The sequence below is a fragment of the Archocentrus centrarchus genome (assembly GCF_007364275.1).
Source record: "Archocentrus centrarchus isolate MPI-CPG fArcCen1 chromosome 18 unlocalized genomic scaffold, fArcCen1 scaffold_23_ctg1, whole genome shotgun sequence".
Classification (NCBI taxonomy): Eukaryota; Metazoa; Chordata; class Actinopteri; order Cichliformes; family Cichlidae; genus Archocentrus; species Archocentrus centrarchus.
In genome coordinates, this window is record NW_022060145.1 from 7,902,107 (window position 1) to 7,918,780 (window position 16,674).

Consider the following 16,674-nt stretch of genomic DNA (forward strand, 5'->3'; position numbering starts at 1 on the left):
TTAAAAGCCATCAAGCACCCTCTTTGCAATCCAGGGTAAGGCTTGCTGTGAATTAAGGGCAGACTGTGAGATGTTTTTGAAAGCATCTGCCTTGCTGATTCTGCCCTAGATTTTAAGTCCTTGGAGTTATCTAAGGTTCTGTGAGCAAAAACAGGCTTTTTTTTTTTTCCTCCAGTTGCAAAACTGCCTTGAGGTTATAGTAGCAGCACACCAAAATAATCAAGATTTTTCACTAGTATCATCAGCTTATTTGGAGGTTTTTCTTTTGCCCCCCCCCCCCCCCCCCCCCCCCCCCCCCCCCCCCCCCCCCCCCCTCCCCAGCTCATCCACCTGCAGAACAATGAAGCAAATCAGCAAATCCACACGCTCGAAAGGCAACTGGAGGGAGATTTCAAATGAATGTTGCACAGATAATTCATAGAAAAGGTAAAGGGGGGGGGGGGGGGGGGGGGGGTGACATGATCAAAGCGGAGGAGAGTTGTACATGTTACAATAATTATGCTTCACTTTCACTTTAAAATCATATTGATGCCACCAGTGACAAAGGCAGATCTTTTCTATAGTGGTGGCCAGGCTGGGAGCATAAAAATGATGCCTTTTTAATTGATTTTTCTCCCAACCCTTTATAAAACTACTGAAGACCCATGTGAAACACCTCTCTGCAGACTGAAGATATTGAATATTTGAGCAGAAACATATGTCTTGTCTTCTATTGGACAGAACCTAATTGCACACCCCAGTTTGAGCTTAATTATGGCGATATTGTTTATGAGCATACTCCCCCCTCCATTTTAGAGCCTCTTGAGTCCACATATCACCAGTGTTTCATCAAAGGTGATGCTTGTCTCACTCACCACTGCAGCTTACATAGAAGGTAGGGTGGTCTTCCTTAACAAACAGAAGGCAGCCGGAGTGCATAATGTTTATTTATGAGGCTCTGCTTCATAGATTGACTGGTTACCTCTACTCTCTTGTTACATTTAAATAGAGTATTTACAATGCCAGGTCACAGGACATTCTAACACTAGCTGTACATCTTACTCACACTGGACCTGGAAAAACTGGATTCAGATAGCTTGCTGAATACAAATAGAATAAATTCTCTTGTTTTACTAGAAAACTTCAGCAGGTTAGATTTATTTAACAAAATCACTTGTACATGCTTTTAATTTTGGAAATTTATAATGGGGGGGTTCAACAACCCCCCAGGAAACCCGTTGTTAGTAGGGAAAATGCATACTCCCTGACCAATTGGCGAGTGGTTGCTGGCAGTCATCAGGTGAAATCATCACAAAGGTGGTGCTGTACTGCAAATCTAGCAGACTGACGCCCATAGTTTTCATGTCTGCAAACACTCGCCAACTACTCGACAAGCAAGAGTGAAATGTGCAAGGCAAACCGGAAACAGAGAATCCACACCTTCAAAGTAAAAGCTGTGCTAATTATAATAGTCCGTAAGGAAATTAGCATGATTATAGGGGATTATAGTGTTAATCAGAGTTACTAAGCATAACCAGTTTAACCACAACCCAGCAACACAGTCTAAAGCAGATAGCATAATAAATATAAAGATTTTTTTCCTTGTAGTTAAGTTAAAGTTATCATTCAGTGTGGGGGTGTCAGTGTCGACAGTCTTCTTTAGACACACCCACACATCAAGGGGTCAGAGGTTATTCACAAAAATGCGACTTCTGAGGTGACCCTACAAGTAATTAAAACCTGGCGATATAATTCAGATTTGGACTCTCGATATCGTTACGACGCCAAACTTAACGGGCCCGTCACAGTGGGCATGAAGACCGATTAGGCTGCTGTGAAACAGGATGAGCTGTGGAAACGTGCTGCTGTTCGCCTGGTCGGTAGTGCCAGAATTTATTACGCAAGCACAAGAAAATATCTTTGCTTCTTTTTTTTTTGTTATGTAGTTCAGCCACAGTTGCGTGGTTTCCATCAATTTTGTTCACACTCAGTGAACGGTATCAACATAAAAGAAAAAGAAATCTAAAAAGAAATCACACCTTTGTTATTAGCAAATATAGAAAAGAATTCATGTTTTTTTTTTTCTCCGGCCTGGTCTTTGATCACATGGTGACATGTCCTAGCTGTTAAATTTGGTACTACACTGGTAGTCTTCCCCTTGTTTTGTTTTTTTGTTTGTTTGTTTGTTTGTTTGTTTGTTTGTTTGTTTGTTTGTTTGTTTGTTTGTTTGTTTGTTTTGGGGGGGTGTTAATTGTACTTTATGTATGCATCTATGCTGGCAAGGATGCCGCATCTCTCCTTTTAGGCGCTGCCACCTTTAGGAATCTTAAGCAATATTTAACAGTTCTTTGAAGTTCTATATTAGCTGGAAAAAGAAGGGCCGTGTGATGAAACACTGAGTATGACAGGTCAACAGCTTTACCCTCCTGCTTGTGCTTGAATTCACTCCTGATGACATGCCACATGATGTCCCACCTTCTGGTTCTGTGGGATCATAAAATTCATATATTCTTAATTTGTTGGTCTGTTTCAAATTAGTATTTTTTTTTATTAGGGAGGGTGAAAAAAATGTTTACCCTATTAATCAGGTATAGAGAACATACTGCAGTGAGAAGTTTTCTCCTGGACTCCTGCAGTGATTTCCTACCAGTAACACAGCTGGTTAAAAAAAAAAAACGAAGGAATCCGAAGGTTACTCTTTATTAATTGTTGATAAAGCTCAATAGGTAAGTACTGAACTCTGTTAAAATATGTCTGCGTGGGAACAACAGCCCATAGCAAGCTTCAGCACTGGTTGTGTGGGGCACCCAGACTTTAGTGTGTGGTGTGCCCCCCTAAAAAATCCTTATAATTTCTTTATCTCCGACAAACAGACTTACTGTCATTACATTCACTACCTCAAAAACCTTCCGCCTCCCTACGTGCAATTTCTCAGATGTGACATCACACAGCTAGTCCCCATGACATTGTTCACCTCCTCATTCACATCACATTACTGCCACAGGGTTGGAGATAAGGGGCTTTCTGATGGAGAAGAGTGTGCTTTAGGTTTGTGCCGTGTGCTACGCCAGCCTTCAACAAACACTGTGTTTCTGTGTGTGTTCTGAGTGGCAGACAATTTTCCTTTTAGGCAAGTTATAACTATCTATCACGCTGGCCTTTCTGCAAGGCAAACATAAACCCGCAAATGACAAGATTTATATTTCAAAGGCAGTGTTGTACAGGAGTTTTATATTGTAGCGCATGCCACTTAAAAGGCTGATTAAGCCGTATTCATATACCTGTTTTGAATTCAGCTTTTGAGTTTATTGTATATGAAATTCTTGGAAATATGAACTGGTTGCATGTGATTTATTCTGATTTCAAACACACAGAAATAACAGAAAGAATTCTGCATTCCTAGAAGAGTTTTTTTTTTCTTGTGGAATAAATGCTGTTCGTGCTTTCCCATGCTCTGGACAGTGAAAGCAGGCTGAGGGTTGGGGAAAGACTGAGGAGGGGGCCTTCCTGAGAAGTCAAATGACCCGAAATATGATCGCTTTAACAAACCACTGAGGCAAGATTAGATCCTAGTGTTTTATACACTGGGTTGAATTTCTTCAACACGCTGAAAATCCCTTTTTTTTTCTTTTTTCTTTTTTTAGTTATTTTAACTCTCCAAATATGTATTCTTTTGCCAAAGGCGAGATTTGTGTGTGTGTGTGTGTGTGTGTGTGTGTGTGTGTGTGTGTGTGTGTGTGTGTGTGTGTGTGTGTGTGTGTGTGTGTGTATGCGCGGTGGGGGGCTATTACTTCACAGCAAATTAATTTTCATACTGTGCTCATAAAAGCGCACTGAGACGTTACACTGTGTGTGGGCGTAGTCATTCATCATAATTTGTGTTTCTTAGAGTCGGTTATTAATTGGACTTTCTTACATTTAATGCTGCATTTATTCAGGCGACTGCAGACATCCAGGGACTTTTTTTTAGAAGAATAAAACTGTGCATGACTGGAGCACACTACCTTCTCCATCCCCAGTAGGAAATACGATGTTATGTGATGGGATCACGCGGGAGTCAGTAAATCCGGGTAGTCATGCGCTAATCCGGTATTTAAGGTCGACGGTTCAGTGGTTTTTGGGGGGAAAACAGAAGTTCAGTCCCGCGTGGGCGCATGGAAGGTGGAGATTTACACCCACTCATTTGGCAGAGAAATAATTCCTGGTGTGAAGTGATGCAAGTGTATTTTTGGAACAAATAATTAGTCCAGGTTTGTTCTTGTAGGTAATTATCCAGTCAGTAAAACTGACTCGAAATCGGCCGTGCGTAAAATTTATCAGCGTTTTTTGGATAATGTGGCAGTGCTGCTTTTTGGTGCTTGTAGGCGCGGTGGTTGTGAACGCTCAGTTCCCCAGAGAGTGTGTGACTCCAGAGGGACTCAGGAGTGGACAGTGCTGTCCGTCGCCCTCTGGACAGGCTAATGACCCGTGTGGCTCCAGCACTGGACGCGGACAGTGTGTGCCAATCACGGTGGACACTCGCCCGCATGGGCCTCAGTACCCGCACGATGGACGGGATGATCGCGAGCGATGGCCCATCCGTTTTTTCAATCGTACCTGTCAATGCAATGGGAACTTTAGCGGTTATAACTGCGGCCGCTGCAAACATGGATTGACCGGGCCCAACTGCGACCAAAGAGTTCCTGTTGGTAAGTTCAACAAAGGTCATTTGAAAGGACGACAGCTGTCAGGAATGTACCGGTTACGCGTATCTTTGGTATTGAAAAACTGATTTTCAGTTAACCCATGACTGATTGAGCTAATACAAATTTTCCAATGCTATAATCCTCCAGTAAGAAGAAACGTGATGCAGCTCAGTGCGGACGAGAAGCGTGCGTTCGTGAACGCGCTGGATCAGGCCAAGCGCGCTGTGCACCCTGATCTGGTGATCGCAACCCGGCACTATTCGAACATCTTTGGCCCTGACGGGAACACTATGCAGTTTGAAAACATCACTATCTACAATTACTTCGTTTGGTCCCACTATTACTCCGTCAGCAAGACCTTCTTGGGCGCGGGGCAGGCCAGTTTTGGGGGTGTGGACTTCTCACACGAGGGCCCCGGTTTCCTGACCTGGCACAGGTACCACCTGCTTCAGCTGGAGCGAGACATGCAGGTAAGATGCTGCAGATAATTAGGTCCAAAACAGCTCACACTACACTAATTCCAAACACGTCTGATGTCCTGTCAATAGGATTTTTAAACTAAAAGAAAAAAAAAAGAAAGAACTGACTATGTTGCCTGAGAATAGCTAATCAGCACTTAATTGTTTATCGACATCTTTAATTTACCAGTTCATCACCGACAAATCTCCTTCTTGCCTCTTTTCCCCTACTTGTCTGTTTTGTTTTGGATAATGCGCTTCCCCGCAAACTGGAATGGCGAAGAAATCATAATTGACGAAGCAATGTCACACCTTAATAAGCGAGCAGCGCGCAAAATGTGACTTTAACCACGTCGGATTGGAGATTCGATTTGGTCTGCACGCCATCCATTTGGAGAAAAACAGTATTGAAAGGAGCTTTGGTGAGAGGCGTTATTAGACTTTAACGATCACCAAAGTGATGCGTGGAGAATGTTGATAATCCCCCTCCAGCACAGGGTTGCTGTTGTATCCATCCAGCGGGTCACAATTAAGTTCAGAAAATGAGGCTGCTGCTGCTGCTGCTGTCTGGGTTTGAACCCTGTCAGAGTGTTGGACTCCTGCAGAGAAACTCCATCCTTATCCTGTGCAAGTTTGTGGTTAAACTGTGCTCCCTAATTAGCGGCTTGTTTTTTTTTTTTTCTTCAAATCTGTCAGACTGGTAAAGTTTGAGAAAGAGCTCATTTTCCCAGTAAGAATTAGAATGAACTTTCTCCACTCCTTGTCCTACTGCATTTAAATCATATCTGGTGAGTAGAGGCCTAGATTTTAATAGTGTGGTGGATTTTTTTTTTTTTTTTTTTCCTGTTGAGGAAAAAATATCTATCTTGAACTCATTCTTTTACCTGCCTGGTTTCATATCAGAACATATAGAGTTTAAGAGTGGGATTTGGTAAGTTTTCCTTTGAAAAATCCCTGAGAAGAAGAATTGAAGCAGAGAGTAATTCACAGCCAAGCAGACGGGCTGTGTTCCTTTGAGATTCGTGAATATTTTGCCCCTATAAATCCTCTATTGACACATTTTCTTTACCTGTGTGCCTTATCTTAAATTACGAGGTTTTGCATTAGGAAGTCGTGAAATAAGTTGGAAGCAGAGCAAGAGCACTGCACATCAATTTCTTTTCAGAAAGTTTCATCATTTCTGAATCCATCTTGACTTTATGGCACCTCATGCATCTCCGACTTCTGTCTTCATATAGACATTTTACATACTAAAGGGATTACAGACCCTTCCACGAGAGCTTTTATTTATAGCACATTCATTAAATAGCTCAACTTTAAAGCAAATCAGTATGATTGTTATTCCGGCTTCAGACTGAGTACATTTGATTAGCATCACAATAAAGTACAGCCCTGTCCAAGGCTGGTTTCTAGGCTTGAAATTCACAAACTCAAAGCCAGCCATCCTTTGATTTATTCATACCCAATACCCAGGACATGCTGCAAAACCCCTCCTTCGCCCTGCCATACTGGAACTTTGCTATCGGTGGAAACACATGTGACATCTGCACGGATGACCTGATGGGAGCCAGGAGCAGTTTTGACATGAATTCTCTGAGTCCCAACTCCATCTTCTCCCTGTGGCGAGTCGTCTGTGAGAGCGTGGAGGACTACGACACGCTGGGAACCATCTGCAACAGTGAGGCTGTTTATTTTGTTCACCAAAGCAGACAGGCTTGTGATGTTCTTTTTTGAAAATATGATGATATCCATGTTGTTTTCCTGCCTCCTTTAGGTACTGAGACTACTCCCATCAGAAGAAACCCGGCAGGAAACGTGAACAGGCCGATGGTCCAGCGTCTCCCGGAGCCACAGGATGTGGCAGACTGCCTGCAGGTTAACACTTTTGACACGCCGCCCTACTACTCCACATCTTCTGATAGCTTCAGGAACACCGTTGAAGGTGAGCGAGCACAAAGGTATTTCTGTCTGTCATGCAATGCTTTTACGTTCACATACACAGTTTTTCATGCCCTCTCATGCTATTTTGGCAGGCTACAGCGCCCCCAAGGGGAACTACGACCCTATAGTGAGGAGCCTCCACAACCTGGCTCATTTGTTCCTGAATGGGACAGGAGGACAGACTCACCTCTCCCCCAACGACCCCATCTTTGTCCTGCTCCACACCTATACTGACGCGATATTTGATGAATGGTTGAGGAGACACAGTCCAGGTCTTTTAGCAGCATCTGGTTTTAAAAAAACTAACTGCCCTTGATGATAGCACGGTGAGCTTTTGTGCTAATTTAAAATGTTTCCTGACAGATGCGGCTGTGTATCCAGAGCAAAATGCTCCCATCGGTCACAACAGGGGCTACAACATGGTGCCCTTCTGGCCTCCAGTGACCAACTCTGAGATGTTTGCGACTGCCCCTGAAAATCTCGGTTACTCTTATGAAGCTGAATGGCCAGGTACACATTTGAACTGCATGCCTTTATTTTCACCTCTGAAGGAACGCAGATGCTGACAGTGATCACCGTTTGCTTCTACCCTTCCAGGTCAACCTTTCAGCCTGAGTGAAATCATAACCATGACCATAGTTGTTGCCCTCGTGGTTGTCGCAGTCATTTTCGCTCTCACCACGTGCGCCGTGCGTGCCCGCTCTTACAAGGCGGAGGGCCACCAGCCTCTGCTCGGGGATCAGTACCAGCGCTACGACGATGAGAAAAGCCAATCTGTTGTATAAACTCAAACGCAAGCCCTACTTTAAAGTGCCTCTTCTCTCACCGTGGCACAGCTGTGGGGTTTATATTAAAGGCTCAATCTGTTCTCACTAGAACACAAAATCATCTTTCTTTCTTTTTATTTTTTTGCTGCATTTAGGCACCTCTATCAAAACTGGTACTTACAAATAATGTAGATGTAAATACTGACTTATACATTTCCCACTCAACAAAGAATTTTTGTAATTAGGTATCAAGATCAGCTGACTTCCGTGTTTCAGTGTAAGGAATGTGCAAGTGAGTTTTTCAGCTTTTTTTTTTTTTAGCTTTTTAACCTTTTCAGCTTTTTAAACCCAGCTAAAGTAATGAAGGAAGTGAAACTTGAACATAAGTTTGTTTGTTTTTTTTCACTAAATACATAGGCTGTAATATCCCCAGTATTTATCTTAGGTTTGCTTAGCTTAGCTGCACCGTGCCAGCACAGGTACGTTTCATGAAAGTGCCCAAACAATTAAGCCATGTTATCCACAAGGGGGTGCTGTAGTTCAATTTCTAGAACTCGGCAAGACGGCATGTTTGAGAGAGAGAGAGAGAGATGCTTTTTTAATGATGTATTATTAAACTGTTTCACGTGACTTGAAATGTTGCTAATAAATGAAGAAACAAGGAAAAAACAACGTGGTGATTTAGATAAATGAAAAGGCTGAGTCTCGAGTTTTTATTTTCTGTGTTTTCAGCTGAATTGTAATTTAACAACATCTGAAGTGACCCTTTATACTTTAATGTTTTTACATATAAAGTTCTGTTGAATCTGGGGGCTTTAGATTAAATAGTTTGGCATCTGAACATTATTTTTGCACCTTAAGGGTGTTTCCAGGAGCCCACGGGAAATCACAGCATTTGATATGGGATGAATACAGTGTAGAGAACTGGCATAGATAACACTGGGCGTGATTTTCAGGCTCATTTGCTGCCCCGTGCCCTCGTGCAGATGGTGTTGCACAGTAAGTGGCACTGCCCACAAGTTTAAACATTGTTTTGCATTAAATAATACGTGCAAAGTATTATTCTGAGCTAATCCTACTTAAGTAGCTTAGAGGGGTCGCCACAGCATTTGGGTCTGTATGTTTAATTTGACAGATTTTAAACCAGACGCCCTTCTTGACACAACCCCAGAGGGATTTGTGTCTCATCCCGGGATCAAACCAGGAATATTTGCTTGTTAGGCAAATGTATAAACCACTACATGATGGAGCCACCCCTCCTAATAAGTAGCCCAAAGGTTTTAGGATCAAAATATATTTTAAGTAAAAGTCCTAATTATGCAGATTGCCTTTTCAGACTAATATAGTTTAAAAGATTATATTATTGGATCATAATTATTGAATCATTTGTGTGTCTGTCACTTTAATGTCACTTTATACACCCCTCCCATCAGGGAGGGCGTCTGGGGTAAAAGTCAAATCAAACACGCAGATGAACCTTGTAAAAAGGGAGCAGCCAAAAGTAGCTTAAGGCTTGAAAGAAAAGCAACGTAAAAAACATAAACGTAGAACTTAAAAAATAGTTAGAATATGAAAGCACTAAAACTGTAAGGTCAAGTACTTGAGTACATGCACTGTTGAAAGTCACATTCGTCTCCATCTTCTCATTTAGAGGTGGTTGCATCTTAATCCTGTAGAGCTTGAACCATTAAATAATTGCAAGAAAATTTAACCTTTTTGAAACTGGAGTGTTTAATGAACCCTGACAAATTTTATTTTTAATTAAATATTATTTTTGCATATGAGTTTTAATTTGTATCATTTTTGCTACGTCTGGCATTTTTGTGCAATTTATTGCTTAAAAATGTGAAATTTATTTTGGTTTTTCTGATAAAAATGTTTTAAATCACAATGAAGATGTGGAGGTCTCAAAAACTTACAATAACTCATGGATCAGATATAATACACTTGGCGTTGCAGGGTGAAGTGCCCCAGTACAATATTACTGGTGGAGGGCATTGGGGCAGTCATATTTCAGGGGGCTAGTGACAGTGCCCATAACCCCTGACCCCTCTGGACCCGCCCCTGCTACTTCTTCATTTCTCATGTCTAGCAGCTGTCTTTATTACACGTTATAAGAACCTGTGAGCACCAACAAGCATTTACCTGACTGGACTCCTGACTAGTGGCCCTTGACAGCACGAGCTTGGCTTCTCCACAGGGGTCGGGGTTCATGGGGCGACTAAGTAAGGAGAAATGTAAGACTTTGCAACAACAATTATTCATAATTATAAAAAAACAAAACTTGCCTCCAGTTTTCTACTCCAATTTTGTGAACAAATATTCTAATTTCCTTGAGCCGCCACATCTGAAATACGTTTAATAAAACGCTGGAAACACCTCTGCCATTCTTCCTCCTTTGGTCACACTGTGGCGGTTTCGCCTCACCTGTCGGGTGTCTGGTTTCAGAGGAAGCTCCCCCGATGGGAGGGTCCGTGGAGAGCACGCTGTCGTTAAACTGTCCATTCAGGAGCTTAAATGGGAGGTCTGTTGCTGTGGCAGCGGCGCGGCGTGTCCCGCGTGAGGTATTTAGCGTCACATCGCTCCGCGCCGTGACTGAGTGAAGCTGCGATGAGCGCGCGCGTCTTAAAACTTTTTGGCTCCTTAGATTCGATTCCTCTTTGAACGTAGCTCGCGCGCGTCTCCCCGACCGAAGAGCCCAGCCAACCTTTGGGAATTTAACTTCCAAGGTCGCAGCTAATTGGTGTGACTCCACGATGGAGGAGGATAACAGCGTCGTGCGTGATTTGAAGGATATAGAGACAAAGTTGGGCCGAAAAGTTCCGGAGAGTCTCATTCGCTCTCTTGCTGGAGGAAAACACGAAAAGTCAGCAGCGCCGCATTTAGGGAACTGCAAATGTTGCGCTAACTCTGCGGACTTAAAAAGACTGGAAAGCAAAATGCTGTTCCTGAAACAAGAGATGGTAAGTATTATGTCTGAACAGCTGAGCAGGAGTTGTTGTGGTAGCTTTTAAAGATATGATACAACAGTTTTGCTGGTCTTCTCTTTAAAATTACTGAGGTTCAAGCGTTGAATAATGTTTTAATTATTACCTAAAGCGGGGTGGCACTTTTTTTTTTCTTTTTTTTTGCGTTTACTGCCAGGTGAGCCTGAGGCCTAACTAGGCACAATAGCAATATCTATGCTCCATGCATTAAAAAAAAAAAAAGAAAAACAGGTATTAACAGTAATTGTCGTTTGAAACCGGGGAGCAGGTGAGAGCCATTCACACTTGCGCTCTGCAGTACGCACAGGCCCTTTGTCTGCGAGCTCCCATCACCTCAGGGCGCTCGCCCCCCTCCCGTCTTGTGATTCAGTCCACTACAGTTGTGCAGCTGCAATTATCTCCTCATGCTTACATTTTTATCTACGATCACTCAAATTGTTCGCGAATGACGTTGGAATGTCCTGCTGGTCTGAAGCTCTGGCACAGTCACAACAAAACGCCGTTTTTAAAAGGCCGAGACAGGTATTAGGAGTCCTGAGCAGATGGTATAGTTGACCGGGTTTTGCAGTCTAGCAGGGCTGCATCACGGCCAGCAGACTGACCCGCTGCCACAGACTGTGCTCTGATAGGATTAGTTTATTTGTGATTACTGTGATGACAATAGTAGACCTATAATTGGCAGTTTTAGTCTTACTTGACTCCTTTACCAACTGCTATTTTATTATGTAAGTGCCCTGTATAAGAAGAAAAGGGGTAAGTGAATTTTAAAATGAGCTGAGTGTAATCCCAACTGTGAGTGGTCTCTCATTTCAAATTTGGGCCATCAATGCTTGCCTGTTTTCCCGGCTCCCTTCACACTTGGAACCACTAATCCAATCAGACTGCTTTGTGCAGGCACACTCACAAGCCTGTGCCAAGAACATAGCATTTAGCTTTTCTTTCGCATTATTTGAGAGCCTGAAGTAATGGAGGGCTTATGAAAAGGAGCAAATTAACTTTGAATGGCCCGTTTGCAAAGAGTCGCATCAGATTGTTTTTTAGTTTAGCATCACAAATCATGTTCTGCATCCAGCACAGATAAAACTGTGCTGTGCTAATTGTGTTTCTGATATTCATTTAGCGATGGAGACCCAGTGGTGCCATCCTATTAACATGACATAGCTGCTTGGCCTAAAATTCTGGTGTAACTCCATCTGCTAAGCTTGTGTTTTTGTGTGTGTGTGTGTGTGTGTGTGTGTGTATAAAGCAGGTGGTTATACTTGCAAAACAAACACACCAGCAGCAATATGAGCCAAATGAAGGGCGGTTGCAAATCCACTCTAAAGAGAGGCTGTTGTGTCAAAGCAGCTGTCTGGAACAGTCTACCAACCCTGTCTGCCTTCATCTGCCTCAACGTATTTTCACTGAGGCAGGATGTTGCAGCTGCCCGTTTACCATTTTTCATTCAGACCGGGCGTTTGTCACCAAGTAGACACAGGGGGAATCCCTTTTGAATGACTCCATAGGCACTTCCATACACCCTCAATAGCGTGGTTTGTCAGGGCAGGAAGTTTGGTCAATGGCCGTACTGTGTAAAGTAGGCCTCGTTCATCCATTATCCTGAATAAAAACTGTCTCCTGGCTGTGCCGTGACACGAGGACAAGTCATTTTTCCGGTGTCACATGACCCAACAATGACTAAAGTAGATTATATTTCCTCTGTTGATTCTTTATAAGTGGGTGAGAGTGTCATCTCAACTATTATTTCTGAAGCCAAGAATGAGCCTTGAACCTTCATGCAAATAGTAACACTGATGGTGCTGGTTTGTAATTGTTTCATGGCGTCTCTTGTATTTATCAGGGCTCTTTCTTGCACTGCTGTAGAAAAGAGGAGTACTTTAACACCTGTCTTTTAAATGTCACGCTGCAGCCACCAACCAACAAGACCGACAAGAAATACTCTAGCACGCAACTGTCTATTCAGCCACAAATTTAAATGGGGTGCTGGCGTCCCTCCCTGGGTTGAGCAGGCGACTCGTGCGGCACAACAAATGTTCCCAGGCTCTGAGTTTGGGTCATTTGCTTCCTCCTGCTTTGTGTCTTAATATAAACTAAAAAGCCCAAAAAATTAATTTAGTGTAAGAGGTCAGTGCACAATTCTTTTTGTTAAACACTACTAGACCCCACAAATATAGGATTTTTAAGACTAATACTTGAGATTTGGTGACTTTTAAAAAAAAAATCCAACATATTGGGTGCTATTTTCTTTCAGACACCTGAAACATAAACAGATTTCCCTAACATGTAGTTATGAGTCTTTACTAGGATAATATGACAGTGCAGTTTTAAAATAATCTTGTTTTGTTGTCACAGCAAGTCATGGATTACTTGTTTACGCTCTGCCCGACTGCTCAGATTGTTGTGTTGTCTACCCTCAGCTTGCCACAGCCATGTATTTAATGAACAGATAGGAGAATGATCCTGATCTGTCGATCAAGCGCATTTCCTGAAATGCTAAATGCCATGACCTCACTTGAATGTTTACTTTTCTTCACAATGCAGGCAAATCTGCGAGCCATTGACGTAAAGCTCATGCAGCAGCTTATGTCCATCAACGAGGGCATCGAGTCCATCCGCTGGATGATAGATGACAAAGGCAGCGTTGCCAGCCAAGATGGCAGCCTGACCGGCAGCTTGTACAGCTTGTCGGACAGCCAGGACGGCGCCTCACTGCGAGGCAGCTTCAACAGTTTGAACGATGGTAACAGCGACGGGCTGGATGGTCTGTCTGTGGGTAGTTACCTGGACACACTAGCAGAAGACCTCCCGGATGACCCCTCACCTACGGACCTCGATTGCTTTGTGGATAAAACTGTGATCGATGGCGACGCCTTTGCCAAATCGCCTCTGAAACTCAGGGTGGAGTCGGATGAATATTACTGCTTTGGATAATGATGATAAGCTAAATGTGGTGGTTACAGAGGGACTACTGCAATTTGTGAAGAATGGTTTCAAAAAGTATTCTTCCCTTTTTAAAATGAATGCTTTTTTTTTTTTTTTAATTATAGCAAGATGTCTTACCCGATGACTAATGTTACATTTTACTTTGAGAACACTTTCCTGATGTTGTGGACTTAGACATGCCTCTTCAAACCGTTCATACTTAACAACAATGTCTTAACACCTTATAATGCAGGTTAATTAAAAAGGGTGCTTTATTATGATTCAGAGTTATAGTTAATTTCAGCTATCTAGCACCTCAGTGGCTGTATCTTTCACAGTTGTTAGCCTAAAAGTATTTTTAAAAGTTGAAAAAATATCGAACAGCCAATTTTCCTCTCCATCTGTGGAAAACCCGACTTGGAGCTTGCGTCAGGTGAGCTGCAATCAGTTGATCCGAGTAACGGGAGTAGATTAGGATTTAGCAGCCATTTGGAAAATTGGACATTTCATGCTGAGTGCTTGAGGAGGTAAAACAGTTTTCAAGTGGCAAAGTGATTAGTCGATGTGTCACAGCAAGTGCACTTTGCTCCCATGCCAAATCCTGAGCTCCACTGCTGTACGTGTTAAACTTTTAGCCATTATTATTATTTTACCGACAGGAGCTCCCAAGATAAACTCCACTCAGCAGCAGCAGCAGCAGCAGAAGTTAAAGCATGTAGCCTTATACACAAGAGATTAGTTGCACATTTAAAGCTCAGATTCTTGACTGAAAAACCAAAGCAGTTTGATAGTCTCATAGATAATTTAAGCCCGAGGCGGCACTGCTTTACCAGCAGATGGGAGGTTTATTGACGGTGGGCATATGTGAGACACGTGTTTGCTCTGTGGGCACATTTTAAATTCACTGCTGTTAAAGAGTAGTTTAAGGAGAGCTATACACTGCTGTACATAAATGTGTTATTTTAGCTTTAAAGCTCCTGTGTTGACATGTTTGTACACTTGCCTGCTTTTTAAAGCAAAAGCTTCTTTTTTTTTTGGTTTTTTAAAAAAAAATTGATTCTTGATGACTCTGTTGTGGAAAATGAAATAATATATTATTTTCTCCTCGCTCTCATTGTGTTTTTGAAGCAAAGAAACATCTAAGCATGACACGTTCTGAACCTTGAGGAAACTGCCCGCTTTTAGAAACAAACCTCACTTTGGAATCCAAACTTCAGTTTTTTTTGAGTAAATTGAAGTTAAGAATAATCTTAATAGTGAGGTCAGACTGTGTGGTGCAATGTGCCATGGAAAATTACCCTTGATAATTGACATTGTTAAAAACAGGAAGATGGTTCTAAATTGGGCAAATAGCTGTTTATTTGTAGCCTTTAAAATTCCCAGGCTGTTAACAGAGGAGGCGTGCTTGGAGTCCTTTTTTTAAAAGTTGGCATAACTACCATTCTCAAAGATGACAAATGATGTCACCAGACGCTCGTGAGTATCTGGGCGGAATGGCCGCACTGCAATGACTAAGGCAAAAAAAAAAAAACGAGACAGAACTAATGCTGAAATGCCAGCCATGCAGAATCATTCATGGGCTGTTATGTTATTCTCCTTTGAAACGCATCATGCTGGCTCCTTATCTTTCATGTGATAATTGCAGTTCCAGACGGGGGATGCAGGGAAAGTCGTTACGGGGAAGATGAGAACCTCGGTCTGTTTGGCTTGCAAATGAATGAGTGGCCTTTGCCCACTGTGCTTCAGTAGTTGTTACGCTGACTTGGAAATGCTGCCGTGCTCTCTTTGTCCATAGAGTTGTATGTACAGTATGCTATGAACTAGCACTGTGGTGAATGCTGTTTAGGGTGTTTTCTACATGCTGCCAGCAGTCTCAAGATTGGACACAAAGGACACTGTAAGTGTTACATTAGGTCCAGACAGATATAATCGCTTCATCCAGGCATATTAAGCATGCTTTTAACTTTGTCTCACTCCAAGTGCAAAGCAGCTTTATTTGGTTTTACGCTGCCTTTCCTTATCTCTGCTTCCCAGGGGCTTTGGCAAGCTTAAGATTCCTGTAAAGCTGAACCGAGCTGATTCCACTAAAACCAGAAGAGCCTTGTAAATGGCAGCATGACCTCCATGTCAGCAATTCAATTAAAAACACAAAGAAATGTTCTCTTGACTTTCCCAAATGTGCCCATGTAATGACTAACTGATAGCTAATATCGCTTGCGGGAGAATGTTGAGACTCGAGTTAGTGGCCGTGAAATAATTGGACGTACCGAACAGGTTCTGTGAGTTTATGCTGAATAAGTCTGAGTCAGAAATTCCTGGGTGCTGCATGGTAGACTACACTTGAACAGGAGCTGCCATTTGGCCCTTTCTATGATCTTAACAAGCGTACGTTTCCTACATGAAAGGGACAACCGGTTGATAGAACCCTTGAGATAAAGACAGCTGCCGTCTTTAACTGCAGCATGCTGTCACTTGTGAGATAAGATGCACCAGGTTTAAACTTAAGCTCATTCCCCATTTTTCATTCCCTCATGCTGCCGCCGTATAATGACACCTTTAGAAAGGAAGCGAGAAATGCCGCTGTCAATTTAAATTACAGTCAAGTTTGCCAATTCGCCTGTCAGCAGTGACGGTCGCACTATTCTGAGGGTGAATGACGATCCAGGCTTTGCAGAAAACAAACAAAAAGGAAAATCAGCTGCATTCCCCCTGCGTTCAGGGGCAAAGTACAAAACAATGATTTATTCATTCCCTTAGTTAGTCCTCAGTTACTTCACTCGTGCACATATAATTACGCCGCCTGTACAGTTGAGACAGCAGCTTCCAGCAGGGATCCATTAGCAAATTAGACACTGGGGTTGGACCTGTGCCACAAGATGAAGGGAAACCAATACCGTCTGGTATCTGGGAAACTGTCACCATGCTACCAAATGAG

General features: G+C 42.6%; 2 protein-coding genes across 4 annotated transcripts; both read left to right on the forward strand.

Annotated features, from left to right (window-relative positions):
• Positions 1-4,112: 4,112 nt before the first annotated feature.
• Positions 4,113-8,526, forward strand: LOC115775165 (5,6-dihydroxyindole-2-carboxylic acid oxidase). Of its 3 annotated transcripts, none has more exons than XM_030722699.1 (7): positions 4,113-4,667; positions 4,812-5,134; positions 6,596-6,800; positions 6,897-7,064; positions 7,156-7,335; positions 7,427-7,573; positions 7,661-8,526. In XM_030722699.1, exons 1-7 carry the CDS (start codon positions 4,313-4,315, stop codon positions 7,846-7,848), a joined length of 1,566 nt encoding a protein of 521 aa, XP_030578559.1. In that variant the 5' UTR covers positions 4,113-4,312; the 3' UTR covers positions 7,849-8,526. The 3 variants fall into 3 exon arrangements, with proteins under 3 accessions (XP_030578559.1, XP_030578560.1, XP_030578562.1); XM_030722700.1 differs by having other exon boundaries at positions 6,596-6,663; positions 6,913-7,064; XM_030722702.1 differs by having other exon boundaries at positions 4,507-4,579; positions 4,810-5,134.
• A 1,875-nt stretch (positions 8,527-10,401) lies between these two features.
• lurap1l (leucine rich adaptor protein 1 like) lies at positions 10,402-14,841 on the forward strand. Its single transcript, XM_030722710.1, has 2 exons — positions 10,402-10,793; positions 13,359-14,841. The coding sequence occupies exons 1-2, from the start codon at positions 10,587-10,589 to the stop codon at positions 13,746-13,748; spliced, it is 597 nt and encodes a 198-aa protein (XP_030578570.1). The 5' UTR covers positions 10,402-10,586; the 3' UTR covers positions 13,749-14,841.
• Positions 14,842-16,674: the final 1,833 nt, after the last annotated feature.

Excerpts from the sequence above, each read along its gene's own strand:
- LOC115775165 (XM_030722699.1), top strand. The coding sequence starts at position 4,313 with ATGTGGCAGTGCTGCTTTTTGGTGCTTGTAGGCGCGGTGGTTGTGAAC. Across the intron at positions 5,135-6,595 it reads AGCTGGAGCGAGACATGCAG|GACATGCTGCAAAACCCCTC; the intron begins GTAAGATGCTGC and ends CCCAATACCCAG. Across the intron at positions 6,801-6,896 it reads GCTGGGAACCATCTGCAACA|GTACTGAGACTACTCCCATC; the intron begins GTGAGGCTGTTT and ends TGCCTCCTTTAG.
- lurap1l (XM_030722710.1), top strand. The coding sequence starts at position 10,587 with ATGGAGGAGGATAACAGCGTCGTGCGTGATTTGAAGGATATAGAGACA. Across the intron at positions 10,794-13,358 it reads TGTTCCTGAAACAAGAGATG|GCAAATCTGCGAGCCATTGA; the intron begins GTAAGTATTATG and ends TTCACAATGCAG.